This window comes from Carcharhinus amblyrhynchos, chromosome 29, assembly GCF_965287045.1.
Source record: "Carcharhinus amblyrhynchos chromosome 29, sCarAmb.v2.hapA, whole genome shotgun sequence".
NCBI classification, from domain to species: domain Eukaryota; kingdom Metazoa; phylum Chordata; class Chondrichthyes; order Carcharhiniformes; family Carcharhinidae; genus Carcharhinus; species Carcharhinus amblyrhynchos.
In genome coordinates this window covers 5,572,734-5,592,833 of record NC_137352.1, presented here as the reverse complement: position 1 = coordinate 5,592,833, position 20,100 = coordinate 5,572,734, and the positions used below count along the sequence as shown (strand labels likewise).

Sequence of the window (20,100 nt, the reverse complement as noted above, 5' to 3'; positions counted from 1 at the left end):
TATTCTAACTGTGCTCTTAAATAAAGTTTAATGTTTTAATGAAAGCTTCCTAGTGGGTCAATCGAATTATGGAGTGAAATACCTTTTGCTTACCATATGGCCAATAAATACCATTTACCAAAGGGATCTTCATCTGACACATTTAGCCTGTCCATGGCTTCCAGCTCATTGATATTAGTCATTACTTTTTTAACTTGTACTTAGGGATAGCAGGCTATTCATGTACTTGTAAGAACGGTGGCACAGTGGTTAGCACTGGTGCTTCACAGCACCAGGGACCTGGGTTCGATTCCCGGCTTGGGTCACAGTTTGTATGGAGTCTGCACATTCTCCCCGTGTCTGCGTGGGTTTCCTCCAGGTGCTCAGGTTTCCTTCCACAGTCCGAAAGACATGTTGGTGAGATGCATTGGCCATGCTAAATTCTCCTTCAGTGTGCCTGAACTGGAGTGTGGCGACTAGCGGATTTTCACAATACCCTCACTGCAGTGTTAATGTAAGCCTACTCGTGACAAATAAATAAACTTTAAAGAAGCAATCATTCAAGATTAACAGTCTCCTGCTCACCACCTATTTCATGTCTTTTGCATCTTTTCAGACTATCTTATTTTTAAAGCTAAAATAATTTCTTATTGCTTTTTAATACATTTGCAACTATGATCTTACTTTAGGTTCCTGCTATAAAAATAAATTCTACAAGTTCCTTTTTCATCCCAATAACCCATTCATCTTTCTCTCTGCAGTTTATTTTTACATACATTTTTGGGATATCGGCATGCTAGCAAGCCCAGAAAAGTTGCAATAGCCGTTCTTCCTCTATATTTTATGGTTAATTAATTTGGTAATCCATTTGGGACCATGCTCATCTTGTCGAACCTGCTTGTCCAGACAGACTGGGGCTAGTACCTAAAAGCTTCCTTATTTAAAACACTCACATTTCCAAAGTTATCTACTGAGTGATCAGGGAAGCAGAATTCCTGTCTTCAAGAAATCAGTATTCCCTAATGTCAGAGTGAAAGGAAAACTAGTGATGGAGCTTTGGATGGAGAGGGGTTAATCAATTTAAAGTTTTTTAATGCTCCTATAACTCATCTCTTTCATGGGACCCTTTGTGTTGTATAACCCTGCCCTTTTATCTCTTGACAATCTATTCTAAATCTAGCCTGGAATCTACTGGCAACTGTTAAGATTTCAAAATTAAATTTATTCTGATAGCTTTGAGTCAGACAATCCCAACAAATATGAGCTTAAAGATCAACACAGCCAACCAGAATACAAACTGGGCTGGTTTTACTCAGGAGGCCCTCCGATAAGCACCTAAACGGATCATCACCACGTTATGCATCTGGAAAGATGATGTCAGGATATACACAGGAACTGGTAATTTATTCATAAAAACAAAATCCACAGATAGGTAACACTGTCCACACAATGATTTGCACCAGTTCAAAGTGCGGACCCAAAGCATCCTTACACAGTACTGCAGAGTTCAGCAATGCCATAAAAGTAGGCACTGATTCATGCAACTGAATTTGTTCAACCACTTTTGTTGTTATTGTGACTCTTATATTTAGCATTTAAGTAACATGTAGTTAAAGGTCATGCCCTTCCAGTGAAGTTTTCCTCCCATGCAGAACCACATCTTTGTGGTCCGTTAAGCCAAGAGTTTGAAGGTCTTATACAAAGCTTCAAAAAATTCACTCAGTATTGATTTCATCTTTCTTTCTGCGGAATATGACATATTTCAGCTTGATGCAAACCCAAAAACACAACAAAATAACTTTGTGAAAAGATGGAACTTCAGAGAGAATGGCAACGCAGGCTGAAAATTCAGAGAGGATCGGGAAACATGATTCTCTCCAGAGAGGTTGCATTCTGAGATTTCCCTTGTCCCCCATTGATGAAGCAGCACACGTCATGTCCACAAAGGATGAGAACCTCATTTAAATGTATTTTAATATATTTACAGGTAAGCCTGCCATATATTACCCCCAGCTGTATTTTCAAATCTCGCTGACGTGACACTCCCGGGGGAAGAGGGCCCTGGCCAGACAATGCCTTGGCAACACCCCCTGGCACAGGTTGGCATTGTGCCAATCTATTCCAGGGTGGGCCCTTGGGGGAGAAGAGAGGGAGAAGACAATGCCAGCGATGACTGTTAGCAGGTGGGAAGAGAGGAGAAAGTGAGAAGGTGATGCTGGTGGTGAATGCAGGAAGTGGGGGTGGGGAGGCGATGGTAGCCTCTGAGACCTCCCTGGTGGGGTGGGGTTAATCCTTTATCTGATCAGGATGCTCCTTTAAAAATGGCAGCCCAATCTCAATGCAGCCAGGCTTTGCAGGCGTGGTTCGGCTCCAAGCCTCAAAATGGTGTTTTGTTCTGACAAAGTGCCATAAGATCTAGAGAGGAAACCTGCCTGTTTCTCTGGAGAGAAACACATCAGTTTTCAGTCAGACCCTGACACTTTGCCATTTTTTTGTTAAGATTCCATCCCATGTAATGGGGGCAAATTTGTTTCCTATTCCTCTGGCAGCCACTGTAACTTATACCCTGTGTAGAAATTACTTTTCTCTTACCGGTAGACACCAACTGCTTCCTTTGAAGTCTTTTTCAAGTGCCTGAATCGCATTGCCATTGGGAGGTCCATGCTGGTTGCCCGTCTACAAGTTCAAAGAGAATAAGAAGTTATTGCAATGCTAACAGTTCACCATGAGACTTTATAGGATATTTATATTACACATAGCAGAAATGCTTTCACACATTATTAGTAGGGCAAGTGATGTGGCATGGCACATTATTATGCAAATGAGCACATATCCATGTTGCATAATAGCTACCCCAGTATCAGCATGTTGAATGCAAGATCTCCAAGGCAATGCCAATGAGTAAATGGAGGCTGCATCAAAACCCTGCCACAATAAATCATTTCTTTAGTTATTGGTTGAGTCCAACTACGAGGCTTAAATTGCGTTTCCATGGATTCTTAACAAATAATCTCATTTCTTCTGTCTTTAAAAAACCAGGGGAAGGTTTAACACTTAAAATATTAATGTTTCTCTTTTTAGGAGCTGATACACTGGCATTTTATTTTGTAATGAACACATGAATAGAAAGCCATTCAGCCCCTAAAGCCTGTCCTGCCATTCAATTTGACGCAGCAGGGCTGTACTTCAACTCATTTAACTATATTAGCTTGCATTCTCTTTATCCTTGCCATTCAAAGCTGATTAATTATGTGACTGCTTAAAAACGTACAAACCTTTGGGTAAAGCGCTACAGGTTTTTGATTGACACGATTGTATGTTTTTACATATTCACAGATTTTGCTTCACATTAACTTATAAAATCTAATATACAACACACACTGCATGTATATTTATGACTATCCAACTCCTGGAGCCCACCGTGCTGATTTAAGCTGCACCTCCTCTTCCTCCTCATCGTTGGGGCAATAGTCTGGTGGCTGCCGATGTTTTGAAGCCAAAAAATTGAACATGTCAAACGCTGACTTCCTGCGTGAATAAGAATAAAGCAATAAAACATGGATCCTTTTTGAAGCATTATCACCTTGAGGTGCTATGTAAATGCACATCCTTCTTTCTGTGTACACAGAAAGAATGCAAGCTAAGAATCACACTGATATTTCTTTCCTATTTTCTTTATCCTTGGTAGTGTCCTAGACCTTGAACCTTGCATTAACAACCTGTCCTGATTCCCCCATGCCAATTCTATAGTTAAGAAAGCACACCAACGGCTGTACTTTCTCAGAAGACTAAGGAAATTTGGCATATCCGCTACATCTCTCAGCAGCATTTACTAATGCACCATAGAAAGCATTCTTTCTGGTTGTATCACAGCTTAGTATGGCTCTTGCTCTGCCCAAGACCACAAGGAACTACAGAAGGTTGTGAACGTAACCCAATCCATCACGCAAACTAGCCCCCCATCCACTGATTCTGTCTACACTTCCCGCTGCCTCGGCAAAGCAGCCAGCACAATTAAGGATCCCGAACATACTCTATTCAATCTTCCTCTGTCGGGTAGAAGACACTGAAGTATGAGGTCATGTACCAACCAACTCAAGAAGGGCTTCTTCCCTTCTGCCATCAGGCTTTTGAACAGACCTACCTTGCATTAAGTTGATCTTTCTCTACTGTAACTGTAACACTATATTCTGCACCCTTTCCTTTCTTGTGAACGGTATGCTTTGTACAGCATGTGAGAAACAATACTTTTCACTGTATACCAACACATGACAATAATAAATCAAATCAAATCCTCACTGTTAAAATCAACATTTAAATGCTGTCCCCAACTCTCTATTGAGCTCAAAATTTCAGTTCACCTCACCTTCCCCATGGTCTCTTCCTCTAGTACACAAACGCAGAATTGACATCACCTAATCACCCCTCTCGAAGTACTTTATCTTCTTTATTTTCTTTGTGGTATCCCTACACTATAGGTTCAGCCTGTCATCTATGGCTTTTGCATTACGAGAAAAAAAATCTGCGTCAAGACTTTCTGGTTGTTGTCTATACGCAAATAAATCATGTTTGCTCTCTCGCTTTGATGAGACAGAAAAATCTAACATTCAGCATGTTACAGGGAAAATGGTAAGTTTTTTTTGTGTATTCACTCATGGGACATGGGTGTCATTGGCTGTCCAGCATTTATTGTTTTTAAAAGTTTATTTATTAGTCACAAGTAGGCTTATGTTAACACTGCAATGACATTATTGTGAAAATCCTCCAGTAGCCACATTCTGGCACCTGTTCGGGTACACTGAAGGAGAATTTAGCATGGCCAATGCACCTAACCAGCATGTCTTTTGGACTGTGGGAGGAAGCCAGAGGAAACTCACGCAGACACGGGGAGAACATGCAGGCTCTGCACAGACAGTGATCCAAGCCAGGAATCAAACTTGGGTCCCTGGCGCTGTGAGGCAGCAGTGCTAACCACTGTGTCACCATGCCATTCTTCCTATCCCTAGCTGCCCTCATTCTAGAGCTGTGGCTCTGGAATCACATGTAGGCCAGACCAGGTCAAGATGGCAAATTTACTTCCCTAAAGGTCATTAGTGAACCAGATTGGCTTCTTAAAATTCATTCATGGGACATGGGCATCTCTGACTGGCCAGCATTTATTACCCTTCCTAGTTGCCCTTGAGAAGGTGGTGGTAAGCTGCCTTCTTGAATCACTGCAGTCCATGTTCTGTAAGTTGATTCACAATCAGTCGACTCTTAAGTCCAGACATTTTTTATTGAATTCAAATTCCACCATTTGCCTTGGAACCCAAGGTATTAGCTGAATTTCTGGATTAATAGTCTAGCGATAATACCACTTGGCCATTGCTTCCCCTGGAAAGCCAGGACAAACAGGATGGGCCAAATGGTCTCCTTCTGTGATTCAGTTGGGAGGCAGGAGTAAATGAGAGGAACAAAATGTTGAGAAGGAAACTTCATTTTGAATTCCAAAAATTTCTTCAAATTAAACCATTGTTATTAACATTAGTCACAACTAAATTAATGCCTGATCACTCAACTGCAACGTGAGGTTACTTTGCTAATTGTTATCAGCTGAGTGTGACAGCTTGAATGTAAGCTTCTACCTTCATATTTTACCTTTGGTGTATTTCGGCCCTTGCTGATCCGTGTGGGTTGATAGGGAGCTCATCCACTTCCTGATGTTTGTGAAACTTGAAGCTGTAATTTTTGCAACGTTTGGCTCCATAGAGTTGTTCGATTAGGAACACCACTGCATCATGAGAAATACCCAGCATTTTCAGTCCATTGATCGCTGAAAATACCAAACAAAATTAAAAATAAACACATGCTTATAAGGTGTAGACAATACTAAATACTTGGATAACAAAAGAATCCTTTAAGCCTGACTGACTGTACTATTGTCTATCTTCATTGTACAAATTCTACTGCAAGGACAGAAAACATCAGTTAGATTATGTATGGACAAACTACATTTGTGGTCCCTCAAATTTAGGAGATTAAGGGGTGATCTAATGGAGGCATTTAAAATACTCAAACGATTTAGTAGGATAGATATTTAATAGGGTACTGCAGCAGTCTGTGCCCAATTGTAGCAAGACCTGGACAATATTCAAGCTTGGGCTGGTAAGTAGCTAGTAACATTCACAAGTATCAGCAATGACCATCTTCAACGAGACAGAATCCAACCGTTTCCCCATGACATTCAATAGCAATACAATTCTGAAATCCCACTATATGCACCCCGAGATTACCACTGACCAGAAACTGAGCTGGATCAAACGTACAAATACTGTTGGTACAAAAACAGTTCAGAAGCTGGGAATTCACACCTGACTCCTCAAAGCCTGTCCACTGTCTACATGTCAGGAATCTGAAAGATTACTTCAGCTTTAACAATACTCAAGAAGCTCAATGCCATCCAGGACAAAGCAGCCCACTTGATCGGACCCCACCCACTACTTCAATGTCCACTCCTTTCACCACCAAAGCACAGAGGCAATAGTGTGAACCATTTACTCGATGCAGCGCAGTAACATCACCAAGGCTCTTGCAATAGCATTTTGTAAATTTGCAACCTCTACTGCCTAGAAGGACAATGACAGCAGATACACGGGAACATTAACATGTACAAATGCCTCTTCAAACCACACACCATCATGGCTTGGGAATATATCACCATTCCTTCACTGTGCCTGAGTCAAAATTCTGAAACTTACTCCCTGACACCACTGTGGGTGTACCTATATCAGACGGGACTGCAGTGGATCAAGAAGGCAGTTCACCACTTCCTTTTCAAGGGCAATTAGGGATGGGCAGTAAAAATGCTAGGCCAGCTAAGAAAAAAAAATCTCCGGTATGAGAGGGTGCGGAACAAGAGGCCTAGCCATAAAATTAGATTTATGCTATTAAAGGTAATGACATAAAGCATTTCATACAGATAGTGGAAATCTGAAATTCCCTCTCCCATAAAGGTGTTGAGAAAATTTCAAATCTGAGATTGATGGTATTTTGTTAAACAAGGGTAGAAAGGGATATGGAACCATAGCAGATAAATGTAGTTAAAATGCAGATCAGCCATAATTTAACTGATTGGTGGACAGGTTCAATAGGCTGAATGGTCTCTTTCCTGTTCTTATATTTGGGAGTGGGCATACACAGCTAGCAGCTGACTCTAAGGAGGCGATTCTCCCAAAAAAGTTTGAAGTGCTGAATTTGTGGGAAAACTTACGTAAATCACAATTGTTTTCTCAGTGGGAATTCACACTCAAATCTCCCACACTTCGTGCAGTGTAAAGTTCACGATTGGGAGTAACGTTAAAAGCTTGGGCGGCGGCAGCGGGGGTGGGGGGGGAAGAGGAGGAGGAGGAGGGAAGAGGTAGGGCCTATTCGTGCCTGAGGCTGACAATTCCGTATCTATCGTCCTCCAATTGCTGGCCAGCTCAGGACTCCTGCAGTGTTGCCCCTCCAGCTCTTCCCACAGCTGATCATGGCTCCCACAAGCATTCCCGGGTCAGCCCCAAGCCCTCTCCCCTCTTGCCCGGAGCGCCCCGATCTCTAGCCAACCCACCACTCCAAGGGAGGCAGATCACAGCTGATCTGCACGGGATGGGAGAATCGCCCCCGAAGTGTGGTTTTGTATTCACGGCTGAACAACAATGAGTGGACAACTCCTGCTGAAGGACAATGAAGTCAAAATGTGAATGAGAGAAAGCAACTGAAACTTAAACAGGGAACACCAAATATATATTTTGTGTATCATGTGAAAATGTTACAATTTCAAATAAAGTACAAAGAAGGGATTGTTAAGCATTAGGAACAAACATTTACAAATACAGGTACACATTTATAGCACAGTATGTATTTAAATCCAAATTCTCACCTATTTTGCTAGTTTAATTTCTCCCAAACCATGCATGGTTTCCAGTGAAGGGATTGGAACCCTGACTCCTGGGGCTTGAATTGCTAGTTTAGATTTTCTTACTCTTTGAGATTTGCCATTTCCATGTGTAAAACCTTTGTTTCCCTACAGCCAACCAGTAGGTGAAATTCCCTTCATAGTAAACAACACTTACCAGAAAATGATATGTGTTTCAGGCGAGCGTTAGACCGAGCTTCCTGTACTTTATCAGTCAGCACCTTCCATCCTTCTATAACAAGAAGTTTACAGCAATAACAATATACTTATGTGGAAAAATTCACAGTTCTCACAATCTAGACAGTTGTGTGCTTCTATTCTAACTCTACACATCCCAAAGCCACCCAAACACCATTAACTCCTAAGGTTTGGGATTATATTTCAAACATGCCCCCATTTTAGAAGACACCATCACATTGAAACTGAAAAAAAGGATTTGGACACCTCTTGTACTTTTCACAACCCCAGGACATATCAAAGTGCTTTAGAAATAATAGATAAAAGCAAATTACTACAGATACTGGAATCTGAAACCAAAAGAGGCCTCAACACGCCGGCAAAGCCCAGCTGCACTTGTTTAAAGAGTACCCCAATCAAAACAAACAATGATTCCCCCCCTCAACTGCAGCCAGAATGCACCCAGCATCTCGAACACAGAATCCTCATTCCACCCAGACAGCACCCACACACATGACACTGCAGTCTCATTCCACACAAACGCACAAGTCAGTAAACTATCCCTACCTTCAATATTATCACACTGGATCTGAAACCCATCATCACTCGTGATCTGGAACAGCAGGCCTTTCTTTGATTTCTTCTCACTCCTGATTTCCTTCCTCTTTTCCTCTTGCTCAAGCAGAGCGAGAAGCGGAGAACTGAAGGAGTCATCATCATCTGAGCTTTTAGATTCTAACAGGAAAGTAGAACATACATGATCAATAACCCTTTACGGGCGAGCTTTGTTTGTACCTTCCAAAATGCACTGTTCTGTGAGCAGGCCCCCATTCAAAGGTTTACTCTCATAATTAGAAAAGTTTGAAGTGCCTATGAAAAATGAGCCAAATAGAACAGGAAGTTCTCGGGATCAATGCTTATGTTAGCTATCTTGATGAAGTAGCATCTGTGGTCCCATTATCCAAGAGCTATGGAGGGGATTGTGGTCAAGTGATTCCCACTAGCAAGTGTCCTGCATAGGATGATGTATTTTTTATTGGGCAAAGTTCTGATATTGTGTGAAAATGAGATCAGAATTGTGGCAGTACTGTGCCTTTTATAACGTATTTTAATCATGTTTCACTGCAGGTTTTTCAAACAGGAGCTGGTATTTTATTGTTGCCGAATTGTCTGAAAGTGGTGTCCTTTAAATGTTGCTGATGCGATATAATGAACGTGTTTATTTTAATCTGGGCTAACACAATCTCCTAAAGTGTTAATGATCCCTTGGGATTGCTGATTGGGGCTTGATTTGGGAATGATTGACAGGTTGGGTGATGCATGGGGGACAGTTTATTTCCACAGAAAAGTCCAAGGCTTTAATTTAATTTAGCTCAGAAGCTGTTTGGATTTGAGACAGAAAGCAGTGTTTCTTGTTTCCCTATCCCTGGAGTTGGAAATTCTGCTGTCTGTGAGTTGCTAGCGAGAAGCTAGTGGAAACAGGCAGGATTTCTTTCTCTCCCTCTCGAAGTGTGCTGCAAGTTCCAGGACTGGAAAGCCTCAGTTTTAATCAAACACCTCAAATGACCAATTCACAGCAGGTGTTAAAAAGCTGCAAAATTCAGCATCGCATGGGCACAACAGTCTTTCTATGTCAAGTCTAGAAGGTAGTGTATGTTTGTAGGGTGTTGTTTGATTTGGAACATCATAGTAAACTGGCTGTTAGGGTTTAACGCGCTTGAAACTTGTAATAGGTAGAAGTTATACAAAATCTTTTTATTGTAATTTAACTGTATTCTTAAATAAACTTTATTTGATAGAAGTTTCTTCATGGATCACTTGAATTATATCTGGAGTGAAACACCTTATGCTCACCCTTGCCAAAATCAAAGTGCAAAACTTGTGGTCTAGGCTAACTTCATAAAACACCTTGAATTTTCTGGCCTGGATCATAACAGAATCAACTGTAAAGTCCCCAAAATGGCTGAATCTCTGGCAAAATTCACTGCTGTTTTATAACAAAAAAAATTTTCATGGGATGTTGATGTCGCTGGTGAGACTGGCATTTATTGTCCATCCCTAATGGTCCAAGGAGATTGTGGTAGGCATTCTATTTCAACTGCTGCAGTTCTTGGGGTAGTCTGCAATTGTTCAGAACACTACCGCTTCACATTTCTGCTGTCAGCATGCGTAATACACTTGAGCAAAAATAATTTATTAACTGAAGAAGGCAAACATTTATCCATGAGACAAAGCATCAAAATATTTGCTTACTTTAGTTAATAAATTACACGGTCAGCAGAGGTCCTTTTACCTGTATTTAAAAAGACTTCATACCATCCTATGTTTTTGGTGGTTGGGCTGAGCATGTTTATGCTCCTATTCCCTAGTGCCCCAAACAATGATACTGTAAATCTAAGTTTTCTTTCTTTCATTTTCAGTCCTCTCTCCTGAAAGTGTCAATTTATTTCTAAGGTAGTTTCAGAGATGTCAGCTGCCCTATAATCCTTCACGTGAGTAAGAGAGTGGCCCTGTCCTCGCATGATGCCTACACAAATCCCACAGTGGTAGGAAGCAACATTGGATGAAGCATTCATATTGCTCCTTGGTTTAGATCAGGGACTGGACCTTACTTAGAATTACACCGAGCCTACAGCACAGAAACAGGTCATTGGCCGAAAGGGTCTAAGAAGTTGATTATGTTCAAAGCCTCACAGTATTTCCTTTCACCCTCATGTACTCAGTTTCTCCATAAATATAATCATAGGAAACACTTTCTTTCTTCCTGAACTGTCAATCTGATCTTATTCAGCTGGGTTATTCAGAGATGCTAATGAGTAATTTTGAATGAGAGTGAGATACTGATGTCACTACTATAGTAGCAATTTCAGTAAATGATTTAAGAGCATTTACAAGACTAATGCTCTGACAATTTCCCTGACATCAGAAATATTATTAATATGCCTTTCTAGTTTACAGTACAACTGTGTCTGAATAGTTTCACAATCAGTTTAATTTATTTTGAACGAGGCTTTATTTTGAGAGTATTGAAATGTACAGAAGTTATGTTTAACCTGAATCAAATAGCAGTAAGGCCACACTCACAGTCACATGTAGTTCTTGTCGCCATATAAGGATATTAAAGCACTAGAGGGTGCACAGGAGATTTACAAGGATGATACCCAAAATGCTTGGATATACATATCAGGAAAGGATTGATAGATAGGGTCTCTTTTCTCTTGCAAAAATGCGGAGATGCCGGTGTTGGATAGGAGTGGGCACAATAAGAAGTCTCACAACACCAGGTTAAATTCCAACAGGTTTTGAATTGCGAGCTTTTGAAGCACTGCTCCTCCATCAGGTGAGTGGAGAGTTCAGTTCACAAGCATGGCATATATGCAAAAAGGCTGAGGCATGACCTAATATAGGTACTTAAAGTTATGAAAGGTTTCAATAAGAGTGGGTTCAGAAAAATATTTCCTCCTGTGGGTGTGATAACTGAAAGCTACCAAAACAAGGTACTCAGCAAGAAATCCAATAGGGAATTGAATGTGGAAATGGTTGAAGCAGGTGGCATAGATATATTTAAGGGGAAGGTAGACAACTATATGAGCGAGAAAGAAATAGATGAACAAAATGGGAAGAAACTCGAATGGCACCTAAACACCAGCTTAGACTGGTTGGGTAGAATGGCTTGTTTTTCTGCCAGATATCCTATTTAACCTATGAAGGGTGATAAAAAAAAGTTTGCAAAACAACTTAAGTTTCCTCCCCAGTTTCCTTCCCTTCACAACTTATTGATTTATAAGGGAGTCCAAGTCAAAGGGAACAATCGGAAAAATGGATTTAAAGCAACAGTAAGACCAGTCATGAACTTATTGAATGGCACAATAGGCTTAAGGGGCTAAATGGTCTAAGTGTCAGCGTCGCAGCTGATACGGTCTTTGGGAACAGGCAAGGCATACTGCTGCCCCAGTGAGTGAATTGAGGTGGACTCCCAAAAACATAACATTTGGCCCCAGTCTGCGCAAGCTGTAGAACTTCCATCGAAGAGGTCAGAAACAATAGTTCCACATTTCTGCAGACTCATTTTAAAACAACGCTTGCTGCTTACCAGTGACAAAGTCATCCTGTCCCTCTGCATTTGATGTTGTTGTGTTCACGGATTCAAACGGCTGCAGCGTTGGCATATGTTCCATTTGACTAAGGAGGGAAAAAACTATTTGCTTTAACTGACAATGTATTTGATGACAATTGACTACTTCAGTAAAATAACTTGAAGTCCTAAAGTTAATTTTAACTGTTTGAGACATTTTATAAATGCACTTTAAACATTTAATAGAGCTAAGCAGCATGTTTATTTCAGTCAAGATAAGCTACATTTTATTCATCACAAGTAGGCTTACATTAACACTGCAATGAAGTTACTGTGTAAATCCCCTAGTCACCACACTCCGGCGCTTGTCCGGGTACACTGAGGGAGGATTTAGCATGGCCAATGCATCTAACCAGCATGTCTTTTGGACTGTGGTAGGAAACCGCAGCACCCGGAGGAAACCCACACAGACACGGGGGAGAACATGCAAACTCCACACAGTCAGTGACCCAAGCCGGGAATCGAACCCAGGTCCCTGGCGCTGTGAGGCAGCAATGCTTACCATTGTACCACCGTGCCACCCAAACACTCCTGGTTTTATTAAGCTGGGTGAATTTTAGCATTGAATGAAAAAGGACCACAGCAACTTGCTCACAAATACAATGCTGCTTGATTCAAGTAGTGGTTAAGCCCTCAACCACTACGTCCCTAAATGGTCGGAAAGCATATCTTAAATTTAGTTGAAATTTCATACAGAACAGAAGAGAAAACTGCAAGCAGTCATTCAAGTTTAAGTGTGAAGGTTATGATAACACGTTAGTGGAAAGACTTACACCATAACCTCTACTCACCTTGGAGACTCGGGATCCCTGTTACCGTCCTCTTGTTGGTGCTCCTCAAGTTCCACTGCGTGTTGCACTGTTGTCCTTATTCGTACTCGAATAGACCTAAAGTTATGTTACACATTATACGCATTTAGTTCAAGGTACAATGTTGTTACCGCATTTGTTTAGTGCATTGCTGATGTGTTAAACAAACATATCAAACTTGCTTCAATGTGCTACTATGCAGTGCATTACAGTCTTGTAAATCATCCGATGCTGCTCCCACTATAGCAGTAGTATCAGGATCTCACCCTCATTCAAAATACAGTCAAACCAACCTAGGCTTAGGATGATAAAATCTCATTATATTGCTTGCTTGTTTTACAGTTCAAGTGGATATTGAGCTTGACTTACCCAGTTCTGAAATCCTAAAGATAACATTAAGGTATATGTGTAAAAGATAACATTTATGAATTGCAAGCTCCATTAAGTACTGTACTACTCCTCCATTTAGAAGGCTCTAACAAAAGCTTTACCCGTTAATTCAAAATTATTTCTTGCTTTAAAAAAGAATGATCAAATAACTTGAAATATTTGTCTTAATGAAGAAAACATGTCACTGAATCGTAGAATCCCTAGTGCAGAAGGAGGCCATTCGGCCCATTGGATCTGCAGCGATAACAATTCCACCCAGGCCCTATTCCCGTAACCCCACATATTTACCCTTCAAATCCCCATGACACTAAGGGGCAATTTAGCATGGCTAATCAACTTACCCCACACATCTTCCAAGTGGAAGGAAACCAGAGCACCCAGAGGAAACCCATGCAGACATGGGGAGAGTGTGCAAACTCCATTCAGGCAGCCACGATTGGAATTAAACCTGGGTCCCTGGCGCTATGAGGCAGCAGTGCTAACCACTGTGCCGCCAAGTAGCAGACAGTAATCTACCACAAACAGCAATGCAATGACAACCAGGGAATATTTTTAAGTGTTGTTGATTGAGGGATAAGTATTAACCAAGGCAATGGAGGCAACTCCCCAGTTCTTCAAAACAGTACCATGGAATCTTTTAGACCCACCCAAGCAGAGCAGACAAAGCCTCAGTTTCATGTCTCATGTAAAAGATGAATGAGTCCAATAAATACTCCCATATGAGACTGACAGTGTGTCAGACCACAAGAAGATCTATGAAGATTTATGAATGATTTATGAAGTCACTCTTAAAGTTAGCTAAATGAGGCATCTTACACATTTGCTCTGAATACTTACTCAGTATTGGAGGACAGGGGGACGTTGGTTGAATCAGACTCCAGGGCAGCTTGATGATCTCCAAAGGATTCAGTCATAATGTGGGCCGTCTTGTGCTTTTTAATGCTTTGTTTGTCCAAAGCAGGTGATGCCCGTTTTATCCTGGGCTTGGCCCTTGGAGAGTCAGAGGACACCACGGTCATTGCACTGACTGGAGACTGGTCCATGGTGGAGGAAAACACAGAGGTCACCGGAACTGGCGAAGCCATGCTGGTGTTTGAAAAAGAAACTGTGCTGCTCACAACACTTGTTGACACTGTTAGTGTGGTGGTTGTCATTTGGCCTCCTGAACTGCAGGCAGCATCTAGTTGGGCAGTTGTTGCTACACCTTTGTTGGACAGAAGCTGAGTTATCTGTTGATGTAGCTGATAGGCCCCATCCTGGTCAGATGAGCTTGGTGCAACTGGTACACTAACTGCTGGGCTGGAAGGTAGCAAGCATATACTTTGAGGTGGTGACAAAGGCCCACTGTTAGGGCTTTGTGGTGGTGCTAGATGTTGGAACATTCCTGCTCCAGGCAATGGCACCGCCTGATCTGAAAGTCCTAAACTCTGTTGACTTGCTTTGATTAACAGATTGCTTATTGAGCCACTGATGTCTGTGCCTAGCAACATGGGAGTAGTTAAGGTTACTGAGCTTTGACCCAGAATATGTCCTGTCACCGCACCCCCAGTTGTTGCTGCTGTTGCTGCTTGCATAGATACAACGTTCAAAACTGACTGACCCGGACCCAATGCTGATACACTTCCAGCTGCCAAATGAGCGTTTTCTGAACCAATGATGTTTGTGGACCCTGTTGCCCCCAGCGTTTGCTGAAGTTGGGGCACAGGCAAAGAAGACTGTTCAAAATACATCACTGCAGATTTGGGCCTTTTGATTATATTAGGAATTGTGCGTTGGGGTCCTGTACTAGCAAGTGTTCCTAAATCCACTAAGCCTGTCTGGTTAGCTATCCCTCCAGGGACTTGCGATGGAGAGAAGTTAATTGAAGTTATATTAGGCACAATTTCTGAAGCTGAACTAGAAGTCTGTTGGTACGAAGGTGCAAGCTTTTTGCCTTTTTTGGAAGGTAGCCTGTTGATTGGTCTTTTCTTAGCTTGGGTTGATCCTGGACTAGAGGTCGTGGCAGTGATGAGCTCTGGCCTCTGACTAGACTCAGAGCTTAAAAGCTGCGGATCCTGAGGTGACTGGACCCCAATGAGGAGGCCAGAGGCAGAGCTAGCACTGTTAGGCTGAAATCCAGATGCAGTGGGTCCTGCAAAGGAATGTAACTGAGGATGTTGCGATAAAGTCAACAACCCTTTACTGCTTGCCATAGTGGCAGAAGTGCATATTGACTGAGAGGCTGGCAAACTTGAATTTAAACCTGTAGCTAATGCCAGGCTACCTCCCATGGAAACATTTTGTGCAAGGACTGTACTGTTTGTCTCTACAACTGTTTGTGCAGGACCCACTGAAGGTGCAAGATTTATCTTTTGAGTAAGACCATTGGGATGCGTCTGGAGAACATACAGTGGGTGTCCATGCTGATTGACAACGATGACATTATCTGTTCCTGGTTTAAGGAGAGGGGTTGCCGGCTGTACTGTAGTGTTGGCAATAGGAGCAGGCCCGGGGCTATCTGCTGGGCTTGTGATGTATTTCTGGCCCTGCGGTGGCACGGAAGAGGAAACAGATGCCGGAATGACAACTGGTGAGCCAGTGCCAACCCCAGTAATGTCCTGGCTGTTGTGCCCCTGCTCCACTTGACTGCAGGTCGGTGTGGTTAACTGGTCGGTGTCCATGTGACTTTGCATGAACTGATCAGATGTCATGTGACTTTCGCCAGATGGTTCCACCACTTGATGTCCTATCAAAGAAACTTCGGCATCATTCACCGTCACTGACTTTTCCCCTGTCACCGTCACCCCCTTCTCTACTGACTCAGCAGCAGGTATATTCAGTACTGACTGATCTTCCGAGGAGGCCAGCTGCGATGTTGAAATGACAGTGAGGCTGCTGTGGCTTTGGTTGGAAACAGTTGGACTGCACGTTGTTAAAACAGAGAGGTCGGACGGCAATTCCAGAGGCAGCTCAAATGGCTCCTCTGCAGGAATGGAGGCTGAGACATCACTTTCCACAGGTTCTGCGCTGGGCAGAGGTTGGGAAAACACTTCAAAGAGACTGCCCATGTCCTTCCCTCTGTTACTAACCAGACCCAGACCCTCACCCAACGTTATGAGTTCAGATGATGATGACTCTGGGCTTTCCCCTAGCGTCTGCATAGACTGAGTGTTCTTAAGGACAAAGTCCATGATATCAGAAGGAAGAATGTTGCCACAGTCGTCACTATTGTTATTGTCAGAGTCATTGGCAGACTTCAACAAGTCTGTGTTAAAACTATCCAGCAAATTCTTGTCTGAAGGTGTACTGGAGTGGCCTCGCCTGGCAGTGTCTAATGAAGTGAGAGAAACCTCCCCTAAGGAGTCTTGGCCCTGAGACTTCACTCTGCTCACTGGAAGGCAGTTATCTAACTTTGAATCATTACCTTTCAGGTCAGAAACTGTTTTGACACCATGTTCATCCTTTTCTACATCATCCACCCCACTGTTGACGGTTCCGTCAAGGTCTAGGTTTTCAGTTCCATTTTCTTTGGCTTTTATCTTGCTGACCTGTGTTGCTTTGCCCACTGTCGTGGCTACACTGGCATCACTCTCTGTGCCATCATCAACACCATCAAGCTGGCTGATTCTGGGTAGGCGACAATCCTCTTCGCCATCAAAGAAATTACATGGCTCGAGCCTTCCCTCTCGATCGGACGTGATGACGGTTCTTGTGAAATTGTAGTAGTATTCCATATCCTCATCAGATGATGTATTTGGATCATCAGCTCCATCTACCTGCCCTTGAGTTGACTGCTCCCCTCTTTTCTTGCCCGAGGGATCTCGGTAGAATGGAAAATCCTCTTCACCGTATGACTTGACACCATAAAAGGGCGTCAACCCGAAAAATGTAGTTGAACGTGCCCGGGCACTGCGGCGGGGGTAGCGCCTTTTGTTTGAATCACTATCCTGGGCTTTGTTCCCCTCACCATCCTCCTGTGAAGTCGGATTTCCACACTGCAGCACATGCTTTTGAAAAAGATTTTTCACCCTTTGCTTGTAGACTTTGTTGCACTTTGGACACCTCAGGACTTCCCGTTCATTCTCTGGACTTTCTGCCATTACAGAAGGCACAACCGAAGAGGACAAGGCCTCGTCACCTCCCTGAGAGCTGCCCGACATGGACGTGGTAACACCTTTGTCATGATCCTCCTCAACCAGGTAGTCGGGTTCTAAACATTTATGAATTCCTTGTTTTCGTGAAGCGTGCGTTTCCTTTTTGCGAATGTCAGCCTGCGCTTTTTCTAACGGGGGTTGGATCCCATCCCCGATGATTGTGGTCAGTGGGTTCTCATTGCCAGATTTGTCCCCAAACCTCTGTTTTGGCTCTTCAGCAGACGGGGCTTTTTTATCTATTTCAACCAGCAAATTGCTGGCCGCCTTAGCATTAACTGTTACATCTACAGTTGAATCAGTACCTGGGCTTCCCTCGTAATGCTTTACTGACTGTGCTTTGCTGTTTCGAGAGAGATCAGCGGAGGACACTTTAGTGCCAGGTCTCTTTTCTGTGCAGTTTGCTCGCAGATGGTCATTTCCTGTGGCTGTGGTGTAGCTGACTCCAGCAGACTGTAACCTTGTTCTGTCAGCATCCTGGCTGACATCATGAAGATTGCTTGTTTTTCCTGTTGGCACAGTGTCCTTGTTTAGCTCAACAGACCTTCTTGAATCCTTTTGATGGAAAGGTAATGCACAGGCTTTAGTTTCTCTGGAGACAGATGTTATAGAGTTGGTGTGTGACCCACTGTTATTAAATGATTCCTTCTGCGAAGGATGTGACACTGTTACTGTAGTATCTGTGTTAGATGTCTGTGCTAATGCTGACGTTGTCACTGAACTATCCGATGCATTTATAGCTGTATTGTTTTCACCTTTCAAAGTACTGCTTCGAGATTGGTTACCAGATGAAGATAGAGAATGTTCTTTTGAACTGTAATGTCCAGCGGACATCAGCATTGACCTGTTGAGTTGGGAGCCTAAAGCATGAGAAACTCCTGTAAGATGTATTGGGGCAGAGTCAATGCTGCTGATTCTTTGTCGGCTAGAAGGACCAGAGTATCCTTGGAGTGAAGTGCCTAGTTTGTCTGAATGAAATGCTTTATGAACAGTCTCACCAGATTGGCTCCCAGAATCCATGCCTGATGATAGACTGTGAGAGGACAACGGAGATGTGTTAATGTTCCCACTTGATCTTACATAAGTTATGCCCATTTGGGAAGGAGAAGCCATTCTGTGCCTGGAATGTTGCGGCGATACAGAAGATGTGCTGTGTCGTCTGGAGATGGTACTGCGCCTTCCCGACGACAGTAGGGCATCAGCAAATGTAACAATCTCGTGCATCACTGGTGTGGGGCTCCCTTAACAAAAAAACAGAAAGATTATTAAATTATGACCATTTCTGGTATCATTCCACATTTCATCACCAGAATGCCAGGCATTAGCAAAATCCAGTATTATTCTATCTATTAATGCAAAGCATCTACATTAGAGGAACAGGAATAGACCATTCAACCCCACCCTACCCCGCCTGTTCCTCCACTCAATTAGACAATGGGTGATTCATTCCATGATTTCATTGACCCAATGTTGTTTCGTATCCCTTAATACCCTGATTTAATAGAAGTTCATCAACATTAGTTTTTTTTAAATTTTCAATTGAGTCCACCTTCCACAACTTTCTTGGAACTTTCACTATCCATTGTGTAAAAGAATGTTCCCTGATTTCACTCCTAAATGGGCTAGCTTTAATTTTAACAATATACTTCTTGTTTCGGATTCTGTCACCATCCACAATAACAACCCCTTTATCATTCTGAACGTTTCAATCTTCTAACCTCAAGGGAATATAATCTGACTTTATGTAACCTATCCCCAAAACATAAGGCCCTGAGCCCCAAATCATTTAGTCAGATATAACATGCATCAAACACAATTACCAGTAAGCTCTTTCCAAATCAGATTTAAGTAATGTGTCTTCATCTCCAACCTCATAAGAGGAATCCTACTACACCACTGCGATGCTCATCTCCACCATTAGCATTGCAAGTAGCCTCTGACTAAGATTGTCAATTTAATACTAAACGCCACTGGCCTGTACACATCAAGAACAGAATGAAACTGCCCAAGTTAATTTAGTTTAGGTCTTTAGATATAACAGAAAAATAAGGCTGTTGTCCGATAAAACTGGGTCGTATCCAAATCCAAGCCAAACTATAAACCCCATAATCTTCAACCTACATTCATAGTGATGGGAAAGACGCTGAGTTATCTTTATAAATTGCTGCAGAATTCATTAAATGATTCCGAATACAGAGAGAAATTAAAACGTGAATGTTAAAAAAAAGTGTCATGCGGCCAAAAGTAGACTTCAACGAATTTCCACACCAACATCTGAAATCTGCAACAAATTCCTTTCAATAAACCCACAAGCTGACCTTTCTATAAATCGTTTGTACAAGTATCAGCAAAGTAAAAAAACAAGTTTACAATCATACTGTAGGATATCAATAAACACAATGTATTTGTATGAAATGCTTCCACTGCTAAAGTTGGTAGCTGCTTTATGATAAACTGGTTGATGCATCTGTTGTAAATGGATTCATACAACCTTGTTAAATATGAGCCATTATTCCCTCACAGCAGAATTTCATGGCCTTAAAA

The 20,100-nt window shown here is 42.3% G+C and overlaps 1 protein-coding gene across 3 annotated transcripts in view; it reads right to left on the bottom strand.

Moving 5' to 3' along the window:
- Positions 1-20,100, bottom strand: part of kmt2a (lysine (K)-specific methyltransferase 2A) — a 153,789-nt gene that overhangs the window by 9,336 nt on the left and 124,353 nt on the right. For all 3 annotated transcript variants that reach the window (XM_080214813.1, XM_080214814.1, XM_080214815.1), the window contains exons 27-34: positions 14,264-18,797; positions 13,019-13,114; positions 12,186-12,274; positions 8,660-8,827; positions 8,073-8,147; positions 5,617-5,791; positions 3,400-3,507; positions 2,572-2,655 (exon numbers count right to left, since the gene is read on the bottom strand). In XM_080214813.1, the coding sequence (XP_080070939.1) occupies positions 2,572-2,655; positions 3,400-3,507; positions 5,617-5,791; positions 8,073-8,147; positions 8,660-8,827; positions 12,186-12,274; positions 13,019-13,114; positions 14,264-18,797 (5,329 nt within the window). The remainder of the gene's footprint in view (positions 1-2,571; positions 2,656-3,399; positions 3,508-5,616; positions 5,792-8,072; positions 8,148-8,659; positions 8,828-12,185; positions 12,275-13,018; positions 13,115-14,263; positions 18,798-20,100) is intronic.